General features: G+C 38.0%; 1 protein-coding gene across 5 annotated transcripts in view; it reads left to right on the top strand.

Moving 5' to 3' along the window:
* BCAS3 (BCAS3 microtubule associated cell migration factor) overlaps positions 1–26,016 on the top strand; it is a 572,645-nt gene that overhangs the window by 201,072 nt on the left and 345,557 nt on the right. For all 5 annotated transcript variants that reach the window (XM_082679094.1, XM_082679096.1, XM_082679097.1 and 2 more), the window contains exon 15: positions 7,732–7,996. In XM_082679094.1, the coding sequence (XP_082535220.1) occupies positions 7,732–7,996 (265 nt within the window). The remainder of the gene's footprint in view (positions 1–7,731; positions 7,997–26,016) is intronic.

Raw genomic sequence — 26,016 nt, forward strand, 5'->3', positions numbered from 1 at the left:
GACATCGTGTATACTTTGAGTGATATGAAACAATGGATAATAGATGGGGCAAAGATTTATAATTGATGGGTTTAGATGGAAATCACTGTACAAGGCAGGGCAAAAAGCAGGCCTGATCAGTGGCTTGATTCCAGTCATTCTCATCAGTGGGTGGATTCTTACCTTGGGCATTAGTGACCCAGATTCTTCAGTTACCAGCCATGATTTGCTTGCACAGCTCATGGCCCTACAACAGGGACATCTGCAGTCTGCCAGTATGTAGTCTACTTCATGGCAAACAGACCATTGGCAAGGCCATCAGCAGATGACAAGTTTCGGTATAAATATAACAGTTCTAGTCCTTTGGAGTAGGAGTTTTCTTTAAAAGGCCAGATTGTAAAATAACTCTGCATTCTACATGTATTACCTCTGTCATTGTAGTGCAAAAACATCCATAGATAATACATTAATGAATGGGCATGATTGGTCCACAGTTATAGTGACCCCTCAAAGTAGAGGTGACAGCTTTCCTTTATCCTGCTGTGTTGACTGGTACTTAGATTTGTCCATCCACAGTTTTTGTTGGTGCTGTGCAGCTGCCCTGGGCCAGCGGACACCATCACTTTTTATTTTAGCCAAACCATCAATCAGGCATTTAAAGGAAACTCTGTGATTCAGGGGCTTATAGAACCAGTGGCATTGCTTCAAGCAGTAGAGTGGGTGATAAAGTAGTGGTAAAAACAAGGTGCTCCTAGGGCCATTCTGGAACATATTCTGGAATATACCATTCCCACTTGACTAGCAAGCCCTGTCGGGCCCTTCCCACCGTGCTCATCATCAGATTTGAGTTGACTCATCCCAGTGTGGGTCTGGAAAATCACACAGCCTCCATGGGTCAGTTCAGTTACAAGAACCTGGTAGCAGGTTAGTAGCTGCCAACTAAAAAAAGGGAGCGTACTTGGTTGCTGGATCAGGCAGGTGGCGATGTTGTACTGGGATAACACCGCTGTGAACTTCAGCAGCCATTAAGTCTCTACCTCAACTTTTTCCTACTGGGATTCTGTTGTTTCTATTACATAACATGGGAAGGAACTGGAAGCCTAGTAGGTGAGCTGTTGTGGGCTTGTCGCATTGTCACCTCGATCTGCATGGCAGAGGATACCCCCTGACTTAAAACCATGTAAGTACAATCAATTAAGCCATTAATACTAGTTATACATTTATCAACATAAACGACAACAATAGTACACCCGCAAGGTCATCTTAGCTCCTCTTCCCTACTGTGAACTGTGCTTACACTTCGTTCCAGGGTATTTTTCCTCCTACGAGGGCATGGGCTGTTTCCCCCTACACAAGAACATGGACGAATGTGTTTAAGGTGCACATGCCAGTTTTTCCAGTGACGGCTGCCAGCGGATCTCATTATCCCCTGTCCTGGTGGCAGGGGAGGCTAGTCTGTAGATACTATGGGGGCAGCCAGGAGCGTTAGCCGTTTTTCCTCACTTGGCCAAGTGTTGGTGCCAGTTATTTCCCGATGAGCAGTGGTGCTGCTCACCGGCTTCCAGCAAGTGTCCAGGCATCACAGCCCCTTTCTGCCCCCACTGCCACGGTTCACACTGCACTCCTTGGCATTTTGGGCCACCCATCATCCTTGTCTCCACTCAAGTTCAGGCTGCAGCAGGAGCCGGCTGCACTAGCACTGCTGGCTCTGTGGTGTTTACAAAGTGTCACATTCGCTTTTTTTGTTGTTTAGATTTTTATTGAAATAATTATAGGTTCATAGGCACTTGTAAGAAATTGTACTTTTAGATTTTTATTGAAATAATCATAGGTTCATATGCACTTTTAAGAAATTGTACTAAGAGATCCCATGTACACTTTACCCAGTTTATCCCAATGGTAACATTTTGAAAAACTAGAGTATATGGCAACCAGCATATTGACATGGGCGCAATGCACTGATTTTTTCAGATTTTACCAGATGTGCTTGTGTGTGTGTGTTTGTGTATGTGTGTGTGTTTAGGTGTTTATAATTTAATCACGTGTCAGTTTGTGTATCCACCACTGCTGTCAAGATACTGGACAGTTCCCTCATGTTACCCTTTTATAAGTAACCTAACTTTTACAGTTTGTTTAAACATCCACCCAGACTATTTACAGTTTGGGGATATTATGAGCATGTTACGTGAGCATAGTTTTCATTTCTCTGGCATAGATGCCCAAGAGTTCAGCATGCTGTTTATTTGATAGCTCATTTTCAAATTTCTAGCAACTAGAAGAGTGCAAAACATGTAATAGGGTTCCCATGAATGCATTATTGGATAAATAAATGAATCTGAAGAATTGATATGGGGAGGGAGTAGACAGATGAGATAGAGGGTGTGTGTGGATTATCTGTCTTTACCACATCTCCATTCTAAGCATCTTATTCTCAAGCAAACTTATTGCCATTAACATAACCTCATCTGAAGGCTAGGACCTTGGCTAGTTAGTTTTTGTGATATGGGACTTGTCTTTACGGTTTTAATTGCCATTCTTACAGGCTTGTGAAAGAATAAGTACTCTGGGATTTGAGACTTTTTATCCAAGTACTCTCTGCTTTCGGGTTTTCTTTCTTTTTAAAAGAGAGTTGGAAAGGGAATTAGTAATTGAATCATTAGGCATGTATTTGCCTACAGAACCAAAAACAATGGTTTAAAAAAAAAACAACCCAGGGTTTATTTTTCTCACTTTACAAGAAGGCTGCTGCCAGTTTTGGTACAGTGTCTCAGTGACTTTTTTTGTTCTTTTTCTTGTGATCGCTTTATAATTGCCACTCCAGTGGGCATCATTTCTGAATTCAAAGCAGTAAGGTGAATTCAAGGAGTAAGGACAGCTTCAGTGATGTTAATTCCTTTTGTCAAGAAAGTGGATACTTTTCAACACCTGCTGTAAGAGAGGCTTTGGGAAGCACATAGGAAGTATCTGTAGTGGTGGCAGGTGAGGGAGTGAAGGTTGGAGGCTGGGTGTTCTATTTGCCATCCACTAGTTACATCTGTACAACCACAAATCAAGGTATATAACATTTTCATTATCTCAGAAAGTTTCCTCCTGCCCTTTTCAGTCAGTCTTCTGCCCCACTCACACCCTAGGAAATCATTGCCATTACTTCATTTTTAAAAAAGAGTATCTTTTATGTAATTTCTAAGGTTTGGTGTGGGGCTGGGGGACTGCTATTTCTGGTAAGTTTATTTTTTTTTCTAGCTCCATATTAAAGACTTCAGGCCAGTATCAGAGTCATTATCTGAGTTCTAAAACTGCAGATTTCTTGGTCACGTCTCCCCCAAGACCTCCCAACACCTCCTGAATCGTAATTCTGAAGGTGGGACCAAAAGATCTGTATTTCCTACAAATAATCTAGGTGCTTCTTAGTCTACTAAAAGTTAGAGAATCTCTGCTTTAGATTTTAGTATGTTAAAATAACAGTGAATTTTAAAATTGCTATTATTAGTTAATTGGGATTGGGGGTAAATTTGCGGCATAAATTTGGAGGCTTGTGCGATGCTCATTTCTGTATCTTAGATGCTTAAATGTAGTAACACTTAATTCTAGTGCTCAATTACTCTTGTTTTATATGTAATTTGAATTCAGCCTGTTCTGTGAATGAAATATACACTCGAGGTTTTTTTTTTTTTTTTGGTTGTTCGTTTTGATAAAATGTTGGACGTAATTATGCCATATATGTCTGCTATATTAGATTTTGGTTGCCCCAAATATTGTTTGGATGAGTAAATCAATGAAATTGATTTAGATTGCTGAAAAAAATACTTGTATAAACTAGAATTACTGACATATAGCTGCAGTATGTTTTAAGGAACAAATACTTCAGCTTTCTACAGGCCTAATTGGTTTCTCATAGCCAAATTTTACATCATTACAATAAGAAGCAAGTGTGAGATGTTATAAATATGCCAAATAATACATTTAAAGAGCAATAAATTATATAACCGAATAGAAATTTGCAAAACATTTAATTAAGCACTCTGTATTTCTTATTTATATCTCATTAGTTAAGAATTCTGACATTTGCTTATTTAAAAGCTCCAAATTGATAATAATGAGTGTCCTAATGAGGGTTCCCAGTCTTTCTTATTTTTAATAATGTATGAAAAACCACCCAACTTGTTTGATAACAGGAACAGTTGTATCATTTTGCATTTTGTGGATAGGCAACTTGTTATCCTTCGTAATGTTATTTAAAGGATTAAACTTTCTCTAGTTTCTTGACAGCTGATGTGTTTAGCAACTCTTCTCTGCTCGTTTATGTATCCTGATGTGTCTTTAAGGTCACAGAGCAGAATTACTTCTCTAATAGCAGTTTTCTAAGTAAGCTTTTAGGTAGAATTCTGTCTTCTTGCCTTGATACTGTTTGTTAGTACCACCTCATATCAGAAGTATTCTTAAAATGAAATTAGGAAACTTCTTTTCATTGACAGACCAGGAAGTCATCTTGATTATAAGTGTTTTGGAAAAAGGTTTTAGATGACATGGTTTAGTTCCGCTGTGGGTGGAACATAAGTTACTCAGTAAGCCTAAAGATAGTTTTCTTTAGATGTTTGATTCTGGCTTGTGTTAATGCATTTGATACTATAATATTAAATTTGTCTGGTACTGTGTTTCTTTTCTCTTGCTTCTGCTGTTTACACTTTTCTTTGTCCTACCCCTTCCTTTTCTCCTGCTTTTCTGTAAGTCGTTTAGCTGAAAGTCAGTGTAAGTGAAGTAGAGAGGTAAAGCACTTGAGGAATGACTTTTTATTCGTAATTCTAGAATTGCTGGGAGTTAAATTTCTCAGTGTAAAGAATCAGGAGATTCTTTAATTATAACATTAATGTGTCATTTGGATGTGTCACAGTAATTGAGATGGGCAGGCATGGGGCTCAGTTTGGGGTTTATCCATGTATTGATAATTTTGGTCTGTCAATTGTCTAGCAATTAAATATCCTGTTTTGATGTAAGACTAAAATTTCTTTTTTATTTCAAAGATTCCAGGCTCTTGTACTTTGATGAATACGTATAGCTTTTGCTTGTAGAATATTTCTGAAGTATTAGTCAAGATTTTAAGCAGAATTTAGGCTTATTTGAAGATTTAATACACTGAAAATCGGCTTCTTTGACTGCTTGAGGAGTTTTACTCACAAGTTTTAAATCCTATTCACAAACATCTTATCTTATTTTACTATACTTTTTTGTCTGGGTTATGTATTTATTTTTATTTATTTTTTTTTGGCGGTACGCCGGCCTCTCACTGTTGTGCCCTCTCCTATTGCGGAGCACAGGCTCCGGACGCGCAGGCTCAGTGGCCGTGGCTCACGGGCCTAGCCGCTCCACGGCCTGTGGGATCTTCCCGGACAGGGGCACGAATCTGCGCCTCCTGCATCGGCAGGCGGACTCCCAACCACTGCGCCACCAGGGAAGCCCTTAGCTGTCTTTTTTAAGTGTAAAAGTAAACAGACTTTTTTTTTTCCTTTGCGGTACGCGGGCCTCTCACTGTTGTGGCCTCTCCCGTTGCGGAGCACAGGCTCCGGATGCGCAGGCTCAGCGGCCGTGGCTCACGGGCCTAGTCGCTCCGCGGCATGTGGGATCTTCCCAGACCGGGACACGAATCCGTGTCCTCTGCATCGGCAGGCGGACTCTCAACCACTGTGCCACCAGGGAAGCCCTACAGAGACATTTTTGTTCAAGTTGTCATCATTAGATTGATATGAAGATGAAAGTAGTAAATTCAGTTTGCTAATTTGAAAATACTGGGACTTCTGTATTTCAGTACCTGATAAATGTCATACAATTTGGTGACTAACTTTACCTAGATCAAGTTTGTGGCCAGTCAGTTTTTCTGTAAAATTTTTTTCTACAAACATAGCTGCATTCATTGATTTACATATATTTTCTATGGCTACTTTGTCACTGGAAGGGCAGGGAAATAGCTGAGCGAGACCGTATGGCCTGTAGTGTTTGCCAACCACTGCAAATACGTAAGTTTTTTCTTTTTTTTTTCATTGTTATCAGAGTGGTTTTTTTTAAATTGAATAAGTTTAACATGTAACATTGTGTAAATTTAAGGTGTACAACTTGTTACTTTGATACATTTATACATTGCAATGTGATTGCCATTGTACCCATATTTATCACATTATATAACTGTACAATATTATTGTCTATATCAGTATACTGTGCATTAGATCCCTATGGCTTATTTACTACTCGTTATAAATTTGTACTCTTAAACACTGTCAGTCTTATCCCCGCCTCACATCCCCTGGTAACCACCATATTTTACTCTGTTTTTTACAGGTTTGCTTTTCTTAGATTTCACATATAAGTGATACTGTAAAGTTATTTCTCTGTCTGACTTACCACATTTAGCATTATGTGTTCAAGGTCCATCCATGCTGTCACAGTTAGGAGGATATCCATTTTTCTCATGGCTGAAATATTCTGTTGTGTATATATACATGCCACATCTTTTTTCTCCATTCATCTGTTGATGGACATTTGGATTGTCATTTGGGTGTTTTTGAGACATTTTCTCTTCCCACCTCTCTTTAGGGTCCTATATCTGTGTCTGTTGAAGAAACTTCTACTTAACTTTCCTTCAGTTACCCTCATCTCCACTGCACATCCATTCCCCTGCATTCACTCCCACAATCATCCTTCCAGAATTGAAATCTTGACTCCTTATTTCTTAAATAAAATCCAGACACCTCTTGCGCTGGCTTTTGCTCACTCTCATGTTGTTTCTGACATACTGAGCTACTTGCTCATCATTTCCATCTTATGTCTATGCATCTATATCAAAAGTAGAATATCTGCATATATCTAAATTAGAATGTCCATCGCTCCTTTCTTTGTAAGTATATCTTACTTCAAAACTCAGTTCCAGAACCCAGAGCTATTCAGATCATGTGTTTTTGGTGCCACTCCTAACCCTCTACCTTCTTGAACATCTCCTTTTCACCTCTCAGAAGCAGATTTCATATTTTCCTTCCTGTTTGTTACCACTGTGCCTCAAATGTAAGACAGTTATTTCATTTTTATATGTTATATTTTTGCAAATTTCTTATGTCTTTTCTTCCTGGTAGGCTGTGAGCCCAAGGACGATTTCTTACCCACCTCTTTTCCTAGTGTTTATTAGCAGGGTACCCAGTGAGTATTCGTTGAGTGAATGATTGGATTAATAACTTCACCTGCTTTGTATAATGTATGTTTTAATTTTTACTCTTCTATGCTTTTTTGGAAGGTAAATTCCTTTAAAGAAATGAACATTATCCATATATCTTTTTTTTTTAATATAGCTCTATAGGGTAAAACCACCTAGGTCCTATTTTCTGACTTGGCACTGTATACAGCAAGGGACAGAATTCCCTCTTGTAAATCTTATCAAATCCCTTATGTGGAGTTTTGATCAGTATTCACCATGAATCTGATCTTTAGATGAAACATTTTGAAAATATAATCTGGTGTTAGGTAAATTTGGTAACCAGGCAGGCATTTCTTTTCTAAAAATAAATAATTAATTAATTATATTATTTATTATTATTTATTTGGTTGGTTTTGGCTGCTTTGGGTCTTTTTTGGCAGATTCTTAACCACTGCACCACCAGGGAAGTCCCCAGGCAGGCATTTCTGTTCATATTTAGTAATATGTTTGTGATATTCCTAGGTAAATCCAAATAGTTTCAATCTTTTTTTTGTTTTTCCTTGTTTCATTTCTAGGTACAAGACATATGCTTCAGCCATGACTGTCGCTGGGTTGTGGTCAGTACACTCCGGGGGACTTCCCACGTTTTCCCAATCAACCCTTATGGTGGCCAGCCTTGTGTTCGAACACATATGTCACCACGAGTGGTAAATCGTATGAGCCGTTTCCAGAAGAGTGCTGGGCTGGAAGAGATTGAACAGGAACTGACGTCTAAGCAAGGAGGTCGCTGTAGCCCTGTTCCAGGTCTATCCAGCAGCCCTTCTGGATCTCCTCTGCACGGTAAACCCAGTTTTCTCTCTCTCCACTATTCCCAACAGTACTTCTTCCCTTTATCTTTCATTTTCGAGATCTGGAATAAAATTAACCCATTTTTCTAATTCATTCATATGAAGATAAGATCTTGGGCTCATTTGGGGACCTTCTTTTTTTTTTAATTTATTTATTTTGTTTGTTTATTTTTGGCTGTGTTGGGTCTTCATTGCTGTGCCTGGGCTTTCTCTAGTTGCAGCGAGTGGGGGCTTCTCTTCGTTGTGGTGCACAGGCTTCTCATTGCGGTGGCCTCTCTTGTTGCAGAGCACAGGCTCTAGGTGCACGAGCTTCAGTAGTTGTGTTGTGCGGGCTCAGTAGTTGTGGCTCACGGGCTCTAGATCACAGGCTCAGTAGTTCTGGTGCACGGGCATAGTTGCTTCGCGGCATGTGGGATCTTCCCGGACCAGGGATCGAACCCATGTCTCGTGCATTGTCATTAACCACTGCGCCACCAGGGAAGCCCGGGAACATTCTTAATTTATTAAATCATTTAATAAATTGAAGTTAATATAGTAATGGTGACCATTACCATACTACATTAGCTCCCTAACTTTTTTTTTCAACTTTAAATTAAATATTTATTTATGTGATTATGTTTTAAATATGTCTCTGCCACCAGGCTATTAGTTCTATTAAATGCCCATTCTGTATGAACAGAACTTATTACAGTGCCTGCCAGGCGCAGAGTAAATGGAGATCTGTTGAATGAATGAACGGATGGATGGATGGATGGATGGATGGAGGAGTGTGTGAGTGAGCGAATATGGAAACAGTAGTCTCCAGGCTTCAACATTCCCGTTGTGCTGGGAACTCTGCCTTGCATTTTTTGATAAGTTCTCTCCTTCTTCCCCAATGACTGCCCCCTTCCCCCACCCTAGCAGAGGCCACACCACTCTCCTTGGCCCCAGGGGAAGCACCAGATCTCTTCAGCTCACTTGCCACACTCAGCTAACTCCCTAACTTTTTCAGTATATAAGAATTACTTGATGTCATATGTATGGAATATGATGTTCAAGACTATTTTCATAAATTTGGAGATTGAATCTTATATCTATAGATCTTTTCCAGAAAACTCTGGCTTTAACCAGAATCAGTGCTGTAGTTCATTAAGAAATATTTATTGTTGGAGAGGAATAATCTTGAGTCGTATGTATTTTAGAGCAGCATTTGCATTTTATTTTAAAATACTAGGTTGGCCAAAAAGTTTATTTGGGTTTTCGTAAGATGTTACGGAAAAATCCGAACGAACTTTTTGGCCAACCCAATACATCTTTGGGGGATTTCTAAAAAACCCACGTATCAGTCAGTATTTTATCTAGAGCAAATAGTTGTGTAACCGTCACTCCAACCAATAAAGGAAACATTACTAGAACTCCATATTTGTGCCCCTTTTCCATAAAAGTAAGCTGTGATTCTGACTTTCAGGGTAATCACTTCCTTACTTTTTAAAAAAGTGAAATGTTCACTTTTTTTTAAAAACAGAGTGTGTATATATTCATATATTCAACTTCTTTAACATGTTTGTGAGATTAATTCATGTATTTTTATGTAGGTTTAATTCATTTATTTCCATTGCTCTTACATATTCCATTGTACAAATATATTTTTACTTATTTATCCTTTCTCCTACTGTTGATGTATATTTGGGTGGTTTCTGATGTGGAGCTATTATGTATAATGAAGAGATGAAAATTTTTGTCCTTGTTTCTTAGTGCAGATGTGTGCTTATTTTTGTCTTGTTTTTGTTTTTTAACATCTTTATTGGAGTATAATTGCTTTACAGTGGTGTGTTAGTTTCTGCTGTATAACAAAGTGAATCAGCTGTACATCTACATATATCCCCATATCTCCTCCTTCTTGCGTCTCCCTCCCACCCTCCCTATCCCACCCCTCTAGGTGGTCACAAAGCCCCGAGCTGATCTCCCTGTGCTACGCGGCTGCTTCCCACTAGCTATTGGTTTTGTATTTGGTAGTGTATATATGTCCATGCCACTCTCTCACTTTGTTTTATTTTTGAATTGAAGTGCTGGATAACAACGTATGTGAATCTTGGCCTTGATAATACCAGAATGGTTGTACCCACCAGAATGAGAGAAGATATTCATTGACAGATGACACTTTGTTTTTTGGAGTATTGCAGTTTCTCCTTGACAGATGACCAATTTAGATTTTTAAGTATAGGGAATTTTATAGAGCGAGATTATGGTTCCTACAGAAAACAACCCTTATTTAATTGATTTGACATTCACATGACATAAAATTAACCATTTAGATGTTAACAATTCAGTGGGATTTATTACATCACAATATTATGCAACTACCGCTTCTGTCTAGTTCCAAATATATTGTCTTCACCCCAGATGAAAACTGCATATTCTTTTTCTTTTTTTTGGGCTGCACAGCATGGCCTGTGGGCTCTTAGTTCCCCAATCAGGGATCTAGTCCGTGTCCCCTGCATTGGAAGGGCGGAGTCTTAACTGCTGGACCGCCAGGGAAATCCCCCAAACTGCATATTCTTTAAGCAGTTCCTCCCCACCCCTCTGTCCCCAAGCCCATAGCAACCACCAGTCTGCTTTCCATCTCAATCTATACCTGTTATGGGTATTTCATATAACTGCAGTCATAAAATATGTGACCTTTTGTTTCTGGCTTCTTTTGCATAGCATAATGTTTTAAAAGTATAGCCACATTGTAGTATGTGTCAGTACTTCATTACTTTTTATGGTTGAATAATATTCCATTACATGTATGTACCACAGTTTTTTATCCGTTCATCCATTGATGGATATTTGAGTTGTTTCCACCTTTTGATTTTGTGGATAGTGCTGTTATGAACATGTGTGTACAAGTACTTGTTTGAGTACATCTTTGCAGTTCTTCTGGCTATATCCCTAAGAAGTTAAAGAAGCTAAAATGCTTCTGCTTGAACACGCATCCTTTTGTAATACCTAATCAATTCAACATATGTATTTTTTCTGGAGGAAGTTTTAAGATAGACTGAAAAAATATATTGGTAAATAGAATCCTGGGGAGAAATTCTGCAACTCAAAACAGTTTGGGACCTTTGTTTTCTGCTTAGATGATATTTTGTGCTTTGGCCCTATTATAATTTTTTTAATATTTATTTTTATTTGTGTTTGGCTGCATTGAGTCTTAGTTGCAGCATTCAGGATCTTTCATTGTGGCGCACAGGCTCCAGAGCACATTGGCTCTGTAGTTGCTGTGTGCAGGCTTTCTAGTTGCGGCACGCAGGCTGTCTAGTTGTGGCGCTTGGGCTCTCTAGTTGTGTCACATGGGCTTAGTTGCCCCCCAGCGTGTGGGATCTTAGTTCCCCGACCAGGGATCAAACCCGCATCCCCTGCATTGGAAGACAGATTCTTAACTATTGGACCACCAGGGAAGTCCCTGGCCCTATTATTTATTTATTTATTTAGAAGTATTTTTTTTTATTAATTAATTTATTTGTTTTTGGCTGTGTTGGGTCTTTGTTGCTGCTCGTGGGCTTTCTCTAGTTACGGCAAGCGGAGGCTACTCCTTGTTGCAGTGCACAGGCTTCTCATTGCGGTGGCTTCTCTTGTTGCGGAGCATGGGTTCTAGGTGTACAGGCTTCAGTAGTTGTGGTACACGGGCTCAGTAGTTGTGGCTCGCGGGATCTAGAGTGCAGGCTTAGTAGTTGTGGTAAACGGGCTTAGTTGCTCTGTGGCATGTGAGATCTTCCCAGACCAGGGATCAAACCCGTGTCCCCTGCATTGGTAGGTGGATTCTTTTTTTTCTTTCTTTTTTTTGCAGTACGTGGGCCTCTCACTGTTGTGGCCTCTCCCGTTGTGGAGCACAGGCTCCGGACGTGCAGGCCCAGCAGCCACGGCTCACGGGCCTAGCCACTCCGCGGCATGTGGGATCTTCCCGGACTGGGGCATGAACCCGTGTCCCCTGCATCGGCAGGCAGACTCTCAACCACTGTGCCACCAGGGAAGCCCGATAGGTGGATTCTTAACCACTGCGCCACCAGGGAAGTCCCTGGCCCTATTATTTTTATAAGAACAGTTATTATTCATGTATATTTAACTAGTGATCCATGATCTTTGAGGTTGAAATAAGTCCTGGGTGAAAACTGTCATTTAAAAAAGTATTGGGACTTCCCTGGTGGTCCAGCGGGTAAGACTTCACGCTCCCATTGCAGGGGGCCTGGGTTCGATCCCTGATCGGGGAACTAGATCCTGCATGCATGCTGTAACTAAGAGTTTGCATGACGCAACTAAGAGTATGCATGCCACGACAAAGATACCATGGCCGTAACATAGATGCCGTGTGCTGCAACTAAGACCCGGTGCAGACAAAAGAAATAAATAATAAATAAATAAATATTTTTACAAATAAAAATCATAAAAAAGTATTTAAAATTTAAAAAAAAGTTTAGAAAGCTATGAGATATTCATGTTTTCAGCCATTTGCAAGAAATTTTACTTCAGAAATAATTACTTACATTCTTAGGTGTGACTGTTTTGTCATATAACTAAATGGTAGTATAGGTTCTTTGAGGGCCTTGCTTTTTGTGTTAAATATTTTTCTTAACTTGAATTTCACCATACAGTTTATGGAGCGAGATTTAGTGTGCACATTGGGCAGCTAGGTTGGCCAGAGAACCAGCTGTATTAGTAGAAAAATTTGGAAGAATTTATAGTCTTTATACATCTTCAGAGAGCATTCTTTTGAGTTCCTTTTTTCTTCCTCTTCTTCTTTCTCTAATAAGCATACCACATACCAGGTTCTGTGCTAGGCTTTGGGCATACTGTGCACAGAAATTAAGGTCATCTCTGCCCTTGTCTAAGGGAACAAAACGGATATTGAATGACTGAATGAATACCTTTCAATATATTTTTGCTGAAGGGTGCAAAGTGCCAGTCAGTTAAGGATTTGTCATTTGTAAAAGATCAAACAGTTGAAGAGTAATATTGTCAAAATATATTATTTTCTCTCAGCATTATTGTTTTCACAGCTTTCTTCATATTTTTCCATAAAGCTAAGAGAAGGCATCTCAGAGAGGAGATTATAGACAGTTTAGCAGTACTGCAGTTCTTAAATTCCCTTTTGAAAGCAAGGAATTTCAGGAGACGTTTTCCTCCTGATAACACATGCTAAATTTTTATTATGTTGGAATTTCACCCCCTTTTTCTGTAGTTTTTTCATTTTTAAAGTGCAGACATTAGAGTGATGGTCATTTTTCTTTATGTTCTTTTTGTACCTTACATGTCAAAACAAAATGGGCATTGTTGTTGGTTAGTTCTAAAAATGATGTATTTACAGTTTGTGTGGATAAACAATCTGATGCTAGTCAAAAACAATGTAAACGTTTGAACAGGGAGGGATTCATCTTGAAAATGAATCATGGTTTGGCGGTTATTGCTGTTGTTTGTCTGTGCTCTTTTTAGCAAAGTAAAGGAAACTGTTAAATAACAGTTGATATAAGGATATTTCCTTTTTACTCTCTGGATGCAATCCAGTTTAGGTTAGGATTATTTTATCTATTTGCCATTTTTACTTAACAGAGGATGTTTATTTATTTGAAATATACTTTCTCTAAATATCTCTTTCATTTCTGGTCTTGTTGCCTGGACCTTAGTCTTAAGGGGTTCTTAAGATCCGTGAACATGGATAGGAAAATATTTCATCTTTAGGATTACTATCCTCTACCCAAAAGTAAATGTTTTCTTTCATTATGAATATAGACAACACATGACAGTTATAGCAGCAGTACTTGTGACATTGTCACCAATAAAAACACAGATGTTTTTGTATCACATTATATACAAAGAAATCTTGAAGTGTTTTGTCGAGATGTATTTTGAAATATTGTTTATGCTCACCATTGCTTGGAAATTTTATATATATATATAATGTAATAATATTACTGATTTTAATATTACATATATTACTATAGCAGAACTTAATTTTTAAAATAAACTGATAGCTATACTTCAGTATAATAATATGGTTTTCTTTGTAATTCTGTGTATTGTATCCCATGCATTTAAATTATCATTCTGAGAAAGAGTCCACAGGCTTTTCCAGGTTGTCCAAGTAGTCCATGACAAAAGTGATTAAGAACCTCTTATCATCATTTCTTACCTCATCTGTTTCTGTAGCCTCCAGCCTTCTTTTTTTCTTTTAACTATCGCAAGCATTTTCTTTGTTAACCGTAAGTAGGATAATATTCCACTTTTCTGCTTTCAGTCTTTCAGTGTCTCACCATGCTTTTAGGATGTTAGGGAAGGTTCCATCTCACTCTCAGCTTCTTGTTCCACCACACCTACATTTCTGTACCCTTCCCTGAAAATGCCACATGTATTCATTTCTTGGCACCTTTTAAGTTTGCATACTCTTCTCAAAATAATTTTTATTCCCTTGGATGCCTGCTGAAACCCTACTTCATTATGATCTAGCTAAAAGTATCACTTCATCTCTTCAGCCTCTTATTTTGTTTGTTTTTTATTTATTTATTTTTGGCCACGTTGGGTCTTCGTTGCTGCACGTGGGCTTTCTCTAGTTGTGGTGAGCAGATGCTACTCTTCGTTGCGGTGCTCAGGCTTCTCATTGTGGTGGCTTCTCTTGTTGCAGAGCATGGGCTCTAGGTGCGTGGGCTTCAGTAGTTACGGTGTGCGAGCTCAGTAGTTGTGGCTCGTGGGCTCTAGACTGCGGGCTCAGTAGTTGTGGCGCGTGGGCTCAGTTGCTCTGCAGCATGTGGGGTCTTTCCAGACCAGGGATCGAACCTGTGTCCCCTGCATTGGCAGGTGTATTCTTAATTGTGCTACCAGGGAAGTTCCTCTTCAGCCTCTTTTAAACACCTCTTTATGTTGTATGTTCTGTATCAGTCTTGGTATTGGGACTATGAATGTGATTTTATTATATTTTAATGTTAGTTGTTCATATTAACATATGTTAATATGTTCATTGACATGCCTGTGTCTCCCAGTAGATTTACCTCCATGAAGAGAGGGTCTTTTTCTTGTTTATATTTGTATCTTGGCACCTCATATAGTATTTGGTAAAATGTAGATTCTAAGGCTTCAAACCAAAGTTTTCAAAGTTATTAGAACTTAGAAGTTCTAATAAAAACAGTTTATTACTTGTCAGAATGAAGAGATTTTCATTCATGGTAACATTGCTTTTCATTTTAACATCTGTAAGATTCTTTCATTTTATTCAAGAACTATTAATTAGTGTTACTATGTCCAGGCACTGTTCCTGAGCTCTAGGATACAGCAGTGAATAAAAGAGGAGAACATCCCTGTTCCCATGGAGCTGACTTTCCAGTGGTGGGATATGTGATGCATAGAATAGATGATAGGTGAATGGATGGATGGATTCATGGATTCATGGATGGATGGATGGACAAATGGATGGATAAACAGGTAGTTTTATATGCTATGGAGAAAAGTAAAGGAAGGGGAATAGGGCATGCCTGGAGAAGATTGCAGTTTGAAATTAGGATGCTCCTGGCAGGCCTTACTGAGTTGATGACATTTGAATAAAGATCTGATGGAAGTGTGGGAGAAAGTCATGCAGATGTCTGCGGAACATGTTCCAGGCAGAAGAAACAGTCAGTGTAAAATCCCTGAGCTGGGAATGTGTCTGGAGTGTTCATGGAGAGGCAAGGAGGCCCATGTGGCCAAGGAACAGTGTACAAGGTGCAGAGTAGAAGATGAGGTCGGAGAGGGAATGCGGCCAGATCATGTCAGCCTTTGACTTTTACTCAGAGTAAAGTGGAAAAGCTGTGGAGGGTTTTGGGTGACGGGGTCAGATTGTGGTTTGACAGGAGCAGAATGGTGATCTGTATTGAGAACGCACCATCTGCAGTCTGACAAGAGTAGAAGTCTAGTGAGACCAGTTAGGAGAGCATTGCAGAAATCCAGGAGAGAAAAGAGAGGAGTCAGGGTGACCAGTAAGGCTTTCGGCCCGAACAGCTGGAAGGGTGCGACTGCCATCACATGAAATGAGGACCACGAGGATAAAGCAGCTCTGGGGATAGAGACAGATCAGGACTTTTGGACATGTTTAGTTTAAGATGTGTCTTGACCTCCTAGTGATGTTAGGTAGGTAGTTGGTTTTATGAATCTGGAGTTCAGTGGGAAGGAATAGGCTGAGAATAAATGTTGGGGAGGCATAGATAAAAAAAGCCAAAGCAGGATGAGATCACCTAGTAAGTGAATGAGTATGAAAAGAAGATGAAGATGTCCCAGGACTGAGCCTGTGACATAGAAGGAAAACCACACATGAGAAATCCTATAAGCCAAATGAAGACATTGGTTTTTTTTTCCTGAGAAAAGGGAATGATTAATGTGTTAAATTCTGCTGATAGGTCAATTAAGATAAGGACTGAGAAAAAGATAGAATACCATCAAATTTAGTCATGTAGAGGACATGTAGCTTTGATAAGAGCAAGTTTTGTTGAAGCGGTAGGGGCCTGATAAGAGAGGATTTTATTAAGGACGGGAAGAGAGAAATTGGAGGCCAGTATTGACAGGCCTTTCAATGAGCATTGATGCAAAGGGGAACAGGAAAATGGGGAAAAGTTAGAGGGCAAAGGGGAGATTGCCTCTGTTTCTCATAGAAATAGGAGGTGAGCATGTTTGCAGGTGAATAGTCCTCTAGGAGATGAGGCATTCCCTTTACCAGTTAGTAAATTTTTGCTGAATGAAGAAACCATTTCTGCCACTATTGTTTATGCTCCAAGCAAATTTAATTACTTGCTTTTGCTTTTCAGCTTCAATCAACACCTTGTTCCTGCGTCTGAATTGTTTTCCGCTTATTTCTTCAGGTAAACGTGGAATGAATCTTTGAAGCTCAGCTCAGCTCAGCTCACAGTGTGCTTTTCTCCCTCTTAACATAAAGTGTCTAACTTTGGTATTTGTTTCTTCTGTAAGCTATTTATCCATACTTATCACTTCCTGCCTTCTACCTATTATTTTCGATGATCTCCATTTTTAACTGTAACTTCCTTGGGGAGGCAGTTGGAGGACCTGGAGTCTGACTTCCTGTGGTAGAACCTCTGTGACTTTCTGGCTCCGTAAATTTAGACAGATTACTTAATCTACCTGTGCCTTAATTTTCTGTCAGTAAAATGGGGATAATAAAATTACCTACCTTAGAGAGTTACTGTGAGGATCAAAGCATTTTGAATAGTGTCTGACACACATGAAATAACTCAGGAAAAGATTAGCTGCTATGATTAATTTCATTATTGATACTGATTATTACTAAGGAGGTATGTAGGACTGATTCATTATTCATATTTTTGTATAGTGGCTCTTATGCAGAAAAGAGAATAAATGAAGAATTCACCAAATAATAAGTGACTGAAATATAATCGTGACCTTATTGTGCATAGGCTTTTGTAGCATTATTAGACTCAGTATTGATGAGTTGACTTCTGACATTGTTTCTGAAATGAAGGTACACCCAACGCAAAATTGAAAGTGAAGGTAGTATTATTTTTTCTTTTTCATCTGTTTTTACTCATTGTAATACCATACATTAGGAAATATAGTTGTATAAATTAATCTACCCATTCTCTAGCCTTTGCATTTCTTTATTTTGCAAATTAGTTTTCCAGTTTAGGTTCAAGAATATGACAGTCACTATGTGATAGGGCTTTTAAGGAATTTGTTTTTTTCCTATTTCCATTGCGTTAACAGAGGGATTCTGGATTTACTTCAGCAGTTCTCGGAAGTGTCGCCTTCCCATTAACTCATTGGTCCTGAAGGGAGGAGTCATCATTGAGTCACAGCTTTAGGCATCTGAATTCCAGATTCTACTTCTTCTAAATGGAAGGAATGGATGAGACTCTGGGTCCTGTAGAGGGGGCCTCTGATTTCTTGGGCTTGAAGCCTCACTATTTTAATAAACTGCTTCTAAGTAACTGGTAGCATCACTTTTCTTCCTAGCATCTGTATGAGGCATTCTTTTTTTTTTTTTTTTACCACTCAGAAACTGTGTTTATAGCTTTCATTTGCTGGTTTATTGTAATTACTTTTGTTGATCAGTAGTTTTCTTGATACAGACCACATCACAACTGTAAATACAAAGCAACCGCCCATTTCAGCCTTATATAGTTTCACCTACTTAAGACAATCAATAATAATGTGATGTTTTTTGACTTCTCTTTCCACATCACTATTTACTTGTGGATTGAAGTTTCCATTTGTATGTTTTAATTTTTGCCAAGAAAAATCAATCATGTGCACTGTAGCTCTGCTTTAAATTTTATGCCTCATATGACACAGCGTATATATATATATATATATATATACAGTATATACATGTAAATGGATAAAAATCTTCTTTTAGGCTATCTTAGTTTAGTACCTGGGTTTTTTACTGGTTGCATGTACTTTCTTGTAGTTCAGATGAAGTTTTTAATCTATTGTTTTGAAGTCTATTAAAGTTTTCCTAGTGAATTTGTGTCTTTACATCTATACACCAAAATCATGCATATTTAAAATATTTTCATGTCACTTCCTATTGTTTCTCAGAACAGATGAGTTCTTTAGGGAAAGTGGATTGAAAAGAGAAGCCTTATAATTAATACCATCCTGAAAAGTTCTTTTATTTCAGAAGCCCTAATTGGAGAAACCATCTACTAAGTAAAGATAGCATCATTTTTTAATAGACGGTTTTATAGAGCAGTTATAGGTTCACAGCAAAATTGAGAGGAAGTTTCAGATAACATAGTTTTTGAGGAAAATAAAATTACCTGTGGAGTATCTTCTAACACTCTTATATTGTCTCTAAATTATACTTTATGTTAAATTTAATACTATAAAAACTGATTAAAGTCTATTTGAATACTTTATCTCTTGTCTATTATTTGGAATATGCTACACTTTTTTCTCTCGTTTTTATTCCTTAAAATAAATGCTGGCTCAGGTAGTTAGCACTTGGAGCTAAACTGTCATGTTTTGTTTTCCTCTTTACTGTTCGTGAAATATTTTGTGTTTTCTCTATTTTTAACACTGGCACATCATAGACTCCAGGTTTCTTGTTTTGTTTTTAAATGGTTAATGAGACATGCCTCTAGAGGGCGATCTTTTCTAAACTTTCCTGTGATGGCAATCATGGCAACCCTGGCATGAACTTGTTGTACTATGGTTGTTGATGTTGTCTAAGATTTTATAATAACCTAGCTTCCTTTTCATGATGTTTTCTATGATTTATTCCTCAAAGTCTTATTAGAGAATTGGACTTTTGAAATATATTACTATCAATTATTATCTAGTTTTAGTACCCCGTCCAGGTACCTAGCTCCTATGAATGAATGGAGGGAACTCTTTTAGTTAATCATCTGAGTAAGTGGTTTCTGTATGTTCTAAAAGATCCTTTCTTTGTTTCTCTATACATTGCTATTCAAGGACCTATCTCTGTATTTTATGGGACCAGAGTGATTACACTCTACTACTGAGGCATCATTAGGCCTTATACTTAATCTCTGCTTCTCTTTTCTGTTAACATTCATTGTAGTTTTATTGTTTTTGTTTACCTATTCAATATATAATTTTTGTATCAAAGCAATACATACATTTATTATAAAAGTCAAATAATGCCACAATTTTATAAAGAAAAATTGCACTCTCCTGCACCCACTTCTCCCACTCAGAGTCTGCTTCTTTCAGTTCTTCATAATTTATTTCTTGCTGTTTTCTTTTTTTGCCCCTTTCTGGAAATCATTTTGGTTGGATAATGGATCACCTACACTGAACCCCTAACTTTCTTTTCTATTTCCTGTCTCTTTGTCTTTTTGTTTTACTTTAAGAGAATATCCCCAACTTTATCTCCTAACCTTCTTATTAGATTTTTATTTGTGCAATATGTTTTTAATAACCTTTCCTATGAATGTTTCTCTTATTTTCACATCCTTTTCTTATTTCACAGATGTAAAATTGTTTATCTCTTTAAAAGATAGTTATAATTTTGGATGCACTTATTTGCTCCTGGTAGTATCTCTGTTTCCTTTGAGTTCCTTTTTCAGTTTTTTTTGTGGTCATCATTATCTTTCTTCTTGGACTCTCAACCCTGATTGTACATTATAATTTACCTGGATAGATTAAAAAAGTACTGATGCCTGGGCCCAATCTCAGACTGATTAAACTAAAATACTGGCCGGAATGTGTAGGAATCCTTGGCTGATCATTTTTATTTTTTATTTTATTTAAAAAAATTTATTATTATTTGATTTATTTTGTTATTTCATATTTATTCACCTAATCAACACATCCATACTAAAGAACTGATTGGAAGCTCTTTGAGCACAAGTAGCTCATACCAGTTTATAGGTCCAACTGGTCTATCAGTTTTATTAGGGTACCCCCCAATCAATAGTATTTGTAGATCTTTTCACTTTGACTGGTCAGTTTCCCCACGAAGGAATTCTCTAGAAACGTTCTGGCAATAGAATTACAAGTTAATTTTCAGGGAGTTGACCCTTCAACATTGTTTTAGTCTGGTGATTAGAATAACTAATTACAAGAGGATTTGGCTTACCTATTTGCATGTTAAGTTAGCCTTACTTTTCCAGTGAGGAAGACGATTAAGTAAGAAAATTCTGGTCAGGTTCCATTGAAATATTTTTTCAAAATTTGGTTTTAGAAAAATTGGAGGGGGAGAAGAGAGAAGGAATTGGGCTTCTTAGGATACACAATGACCAGTGTCTTCATGAGTGACCCAAATAAACAGATTTAGAAATTATGAGACTTGGGAGTAGCAGCCATGAGCAGTCTTGAACTTAAAAATCTGAGCAGGAAGTAAAAATATGACTGCTGGCTTATAGTTTGTAAACTACAAAAGGGTACGGAGAGTGAAGTCGCTGCTGTGCCAGCATTACACATACTGAGAAATAGAAACCGTTATGGTTCTTAGCATAATAGGTTCTTAGCATAAAATGACATTTAGAATTTGGAAGAGGATGAGAAAAGGAAAGGGATTTAAGGTTCATTGAAAGAGGTATTAACATTGGATGATGTGTTTTTGCAGGTGAGAATATTGAAGCTAGAATGAGGCACAAGAGTGAAACTATTTCAAAATGGATAGAGTGGATTTAGTGTGGGCATTGTTGTTGTTGGCAGCTTCAGAAGAGACAGGCCATTCCCTTTTCAGTGTTGAGAAGCATCATGAGTAGGGAATTCTTAACAAATGTTCAATAATATTTCACTCCTGTCCAATTTGGAATGGATTGAAATGTGTATGCTTTTGAAAAAATCATGGATGAAAGAAAATATAAAACAACAGTACTGATAAATGATTATGGTTTTCTGGCAATAACCCAGCTGATTAAGAATAAGTGTTTCTGCTAAGGCAGAAGAATTACAGGGAAAGAAGTAGAGTCGTCATTCTCAGGTGCCCAGATATGGTCATGGTATCACTCCTCTTTGTGATTTTCATTCTCAAGGACTTTCTGTCAAAGGAGTTTTTATGCATACAGGTAAATTCATGGTTTTGCCTTTGGAAAAATAAGTTTGGAAGACAAGGACTCGAACTATTTATTAATGTTCATATGTGTACTTTGATTTCTTTCTTTTTCTTTTTTTGTCGGTGAACAATACTCTCACAAATTGTTGATAATTTAGGCAGCTATATTGAGAATGGGTTTCCTGTTTTCTTCTTGAGCAGAACATGTGAGCATATTTTGATAGAATGATATTTAAATGTTTTTAAGCTGGAAATAAAATATATGTGAGTATAAAAGGTTTTATCTTCCCTGCTGTCAAAAATGCTGATTTGGCTCTTTTGCACAGTACTCCCATCTTTGTATGGTTGTTAAAATCTGTTGCTCTTTCCCATCTGAAGGAAATGCATCTTTGACACTTCTCATGACCTGAGTCATGATGCTGAAATAGAGCCAGAAAATATCCTTAACAGTCATAAGTAAAAAGAAGGAAGGCTTCTGTGGAGTGGGGGTAAGGGAGCGGGAAGGAGGTTGTGGGGAGCATCTTTGCTATTTTGAATTATATCTTTTTGATTATTATGAAAGTTGCTTACATTTTACTACGATCGTTGTTATTCAGCAGAAAATACTTTGATTTTAATATTTAATTTTTCCTTAGTATACAGTGTTTAATGTACTGGAAAAAGACCAGTTCTGCAAATGTTAAATTATTTTGAGTCCTCCAAGTCTAAAAACATTACACCTTAAATCTTGCAACTTATTCAGTATTTTATCTTGTTACAGTGTTTCTTTTTATTTCAGTACCAGCTCCCGTTTTTCCATATCTTATAGGTTCAACAGTTTTAATAGCATTATGTTTATTGAATGATGCAGATAAGTTTCCTTTTTTTTTCCTTGAACAGTGAAGTGCTTCTGTTTGATCTTGTTGACATGATACAGAATTCATTGCGAGATAAGCATGGGAGATATGGGTGTGGAATATTTTCAAAAAATAATTTTAATGAGGATTTATTTATACTTTGGGGAACTCATTTAATCACAGATTTGGTCTAAGTGCTGCTAGATTATGGGATTTTTAATTCTGGGGATTTTGCACTAGGGTTATTAAATGTCTTCACTTCTGAGCACTTAGTCCCAAAACTCTACTCTTCGATTCAGAAGAGTGGGGAATTTTGAGGTTGCTTACGTCTTTAGGAATAACTTGATTCTTTTTTTTTTTTTAATAACTTGATTCTTAAAGTAAAATCCCAAGATCTTTTTCATTTATTCTCCTTCTTTATACAAACAGTTTGCATTGTTCCCTCTACTGTTAAATATAGTCCATTGACTGTCTTCCTTGATTTTTCATTGTGGAAAGAGTGGTAAACTACAATCCTAAGGTTTAAAATGAATTAAAAATTGCTGAAACTTCTTAAATATTAAGAGCACCAGCTCTTACAAATTGTCTTCATCCCAAATCTTGGAATGCTGCAAGAATAATAAACTAAGGTAATGAACTTCCCACTTATGGGAGGAGATTTTTAAAATTCATCTTGTAAATTTGGGTTGGCTGTGTGAACAAATGGTGCCAAAAGTATAGTGGAGAGGAGATGCAGACAGAAGATTTTCATGCAGTTTATTTCAGTGCTTGTCCCCATACACTTTTTATCTCTGAAACTTTTTGGAAATATTTCCTATTTCCTCTTATTTGTATTTTTTTGAATGTTGTTTCTGACTTATCTCCCCTTCTAGGCTTATTTTTGCAGTCCAAGGATCCTTGTTCTCAGACAGCTTTAGTATCTTTTTGGAGTAGTGTAGACTAATCTTGTTCTACATATAGTTTTAGCAACAGTTAGTTAGTTCCTTTTGACTTTTAATTTTTATGTGTAAATTTTCTAAATTTATTTAGTTTTGGATTAAGGAAAGAAAAACACATTTACATGTAACAGTCGTGAACACATTAAGATAATAAACTGGTAAAAAAGTATTCAGACTAGAAAAGGAAACTACCTAGCACATTGTGTATTTGAATATTTATAAATTTATATATATACTTTTAATTAATTAATTAATTAATGGCTGCGTTGGGTCTTCGTTGCTGCACACGGGCTTTCTCTAGTTGCAGCGAGCGGGGGCTACTCTTTGTTGCGGTTCGCGGGCTTCTTATTGCTATGGCTTCTCTTGTTGCAGAACACGGGCTCTAGGCGCGCGGGCTTCAGTAGTTGTGGAACGCAGGCTCAGTAGTTGTGGCTTGTGGGCTCTAGAGTGCAGGCTTAGTAGTTGTGGCGCACGGGCTTAGTTGCTCTGTGGCATGTGGGATCTTCCCGGACCAGGGCTCAAACCCGTGTCCCCTGCATTGGCAGGCGGATTCTTAACCACTGTGCCACCAGGGAGCCCCTATAAATTTATATATTGATTAATATCTGAAAAATAGTACAGTTTCAAGTCTCCAGAATGTGAAGTTTTAATTCTACTGACATTTAGTTAGTACTAGTGCAAAGTTCCGTGCAGCTACTTTGTATGTAGTGGGAAGAGTAATGACAGTATCATTAAAAACCTCAACCCCATCTTGCAAAGAAAAAAAAAATTGGGTTCTTGTTTTCAAGTTAATTTTGTGGGGAATATTTCTTATCTTTCTACCTTCACATCCCTCCCCCAAAGTACCTGTCTGTTGTGTTGTGAACTGTTTACTTGAAAAAGCAACAAATGTTTCGCTTGAAATGCATATATGTTTTTGCAGTATCTTTGCTTCACCACCTATTACTCTCCAAAAATTTTACAGGGAGAAACAAGTCAGTGCCTAGTCAGAATTGTCCTTGAACGCTTCCTATCTTGTACTTTGTCACCAAAACTGTTTGGTTGTTCTGTTAACAGTCTTTCAAAAAATAGGGATGTATTATTCATTTTCTTTTAATTGTGTGTGTTCTGCTCTCCTTGGCTTCTGTGAACAAGCATTGCTTCCGCCCAGTTTGGTATGTGGGTCAGAAGGCACTGTTTCTCACCAGGGCGCTGCTGTTTCCTCTTCCTACTTGAGTAGATTACAGATTATACTGGAATACGCCTGAGAAAAGGTCAAAAAGGAGGGTGAAAGTCCTGGAACTGCAGCTGGGAAGCTTGTCATTCTCATCTAGGAAAGGGGAAAAAAAGAGAGAAAGAAAGAAAAAGAGAAACAGAGACTCCAATGTCAACCCCAAACAACCCACATTCAAGAAATTCCTGTTTGCACAGGATACTTTTTATATATTCCAAAAGGACTCTATTTGGTTTTGATTAAATAATTATCGAGTGTTTGGCTGAGAAAGCTTTAATGTTAAATTAGATGGCAAGCAAGTGCTAAGCAGTGTTTTTAGGTTTTCAGAGCCTACATTTCCAGGGATTGTTACAAAACAAGCTACCATTGTACCGTTTTTGACAGAGTCAAGAAGTCGGGAGCTGTTCAACTACAGAGTTAACTTAGTTAAACTCATTGGTATATTTTGGATTTTTATCCCTGTCAATTCCACAGCAGGATACTAAAAGCAGACCGAACGTTTTGGTCTTCTGTGGAAAGCAAAAAGCACCAAAAAAGCCCCATATGAACTTGTTACCTGATTTTTATTTTGGAAAGACATGATGTTGGGAGTAGACCATCTACATGAGGTCTTAGAGTAAAGAAGTTGGTTGAAGTAGGATAATAATGGGATATTTGGGAATAGGGTTCTTCCTATATATTTATCTTCTCAGGGGTGCCAGGTTGTCACATCCACATTGCCTCTTAGTGTGCCTCGTTACTCCAATTTCAAAATGTAAGGGTTCAAAATATTAGCAGACCAAGGACACTGACTGAGAGGTTTATATCTTAGAACAAGAGTGGATCTTGTGGACAGGTGTGTGGAAGGGTGATGAGAACAGAATTTGAAACTATTGTAGGAGTCTCGTTTCTATATGTTTCTTTAGTAAACCTTCAGAAAAAATGGAGTGCCCAAAGGAATGAAGTCTGTGTCCATGTTAAGGGTCAAAAAGTGAGAAGATGGGCTTCCCTGGTGGTGCAGTGGCTGAGAGTCCGCCTGCCGATGCAGGGGACACGGGTTCATGCCCCGGTCCGGGGGATCCCACATGCCGCGGAGCGGCTGGGCCCATGAGCCATGGCCACTGGGCCTGCGCGTCCGGAGCCTGTGCTCCGCGGTGGGAGAGGCCACAGCAGTGAGAGGCCCGCGTACCACAAAAAAAAAAAAAAGTGAGAAGATAATGCAGACCTCCTAAAAGCTGTGCTCTCCCTTAGGACACCATCAACACTGCCTAGTGTCATTTTGCTTTTTTCCACATGAACCTTTGCCATTTTTATGTTTATCCCTGCATCCCTAATGACAATAAAAGACAATGCTTCTTTATCCTCCACACTCTCCATTTGGTGTCCTTGATTCCATTGTAGTTCTTATTTTCTTACACCTCTGTTCCTAGAATCTTCCTCAGACCCTCATTAGCAGTAATTTGTAGCTTGTGCCTCTAGAATCCTATAACAAAAAGTTTTCTCTTTTTCACTGAAGTGATACCGTTTTAAGGTACTTTCTCACCTACAACTCTGATTCCTTGATTG

This window comes from Grampus griseus (genome assembly GCF_964374135.1).
Source record: "Grampus griseus genome assembly, chromosome: 20".
Lineage (NCBI taxonomy): Eukaryota > Metazoa > Chordata > Mammalia > Artiodactyla > Delphinidae > Grampus > Grampus griseus.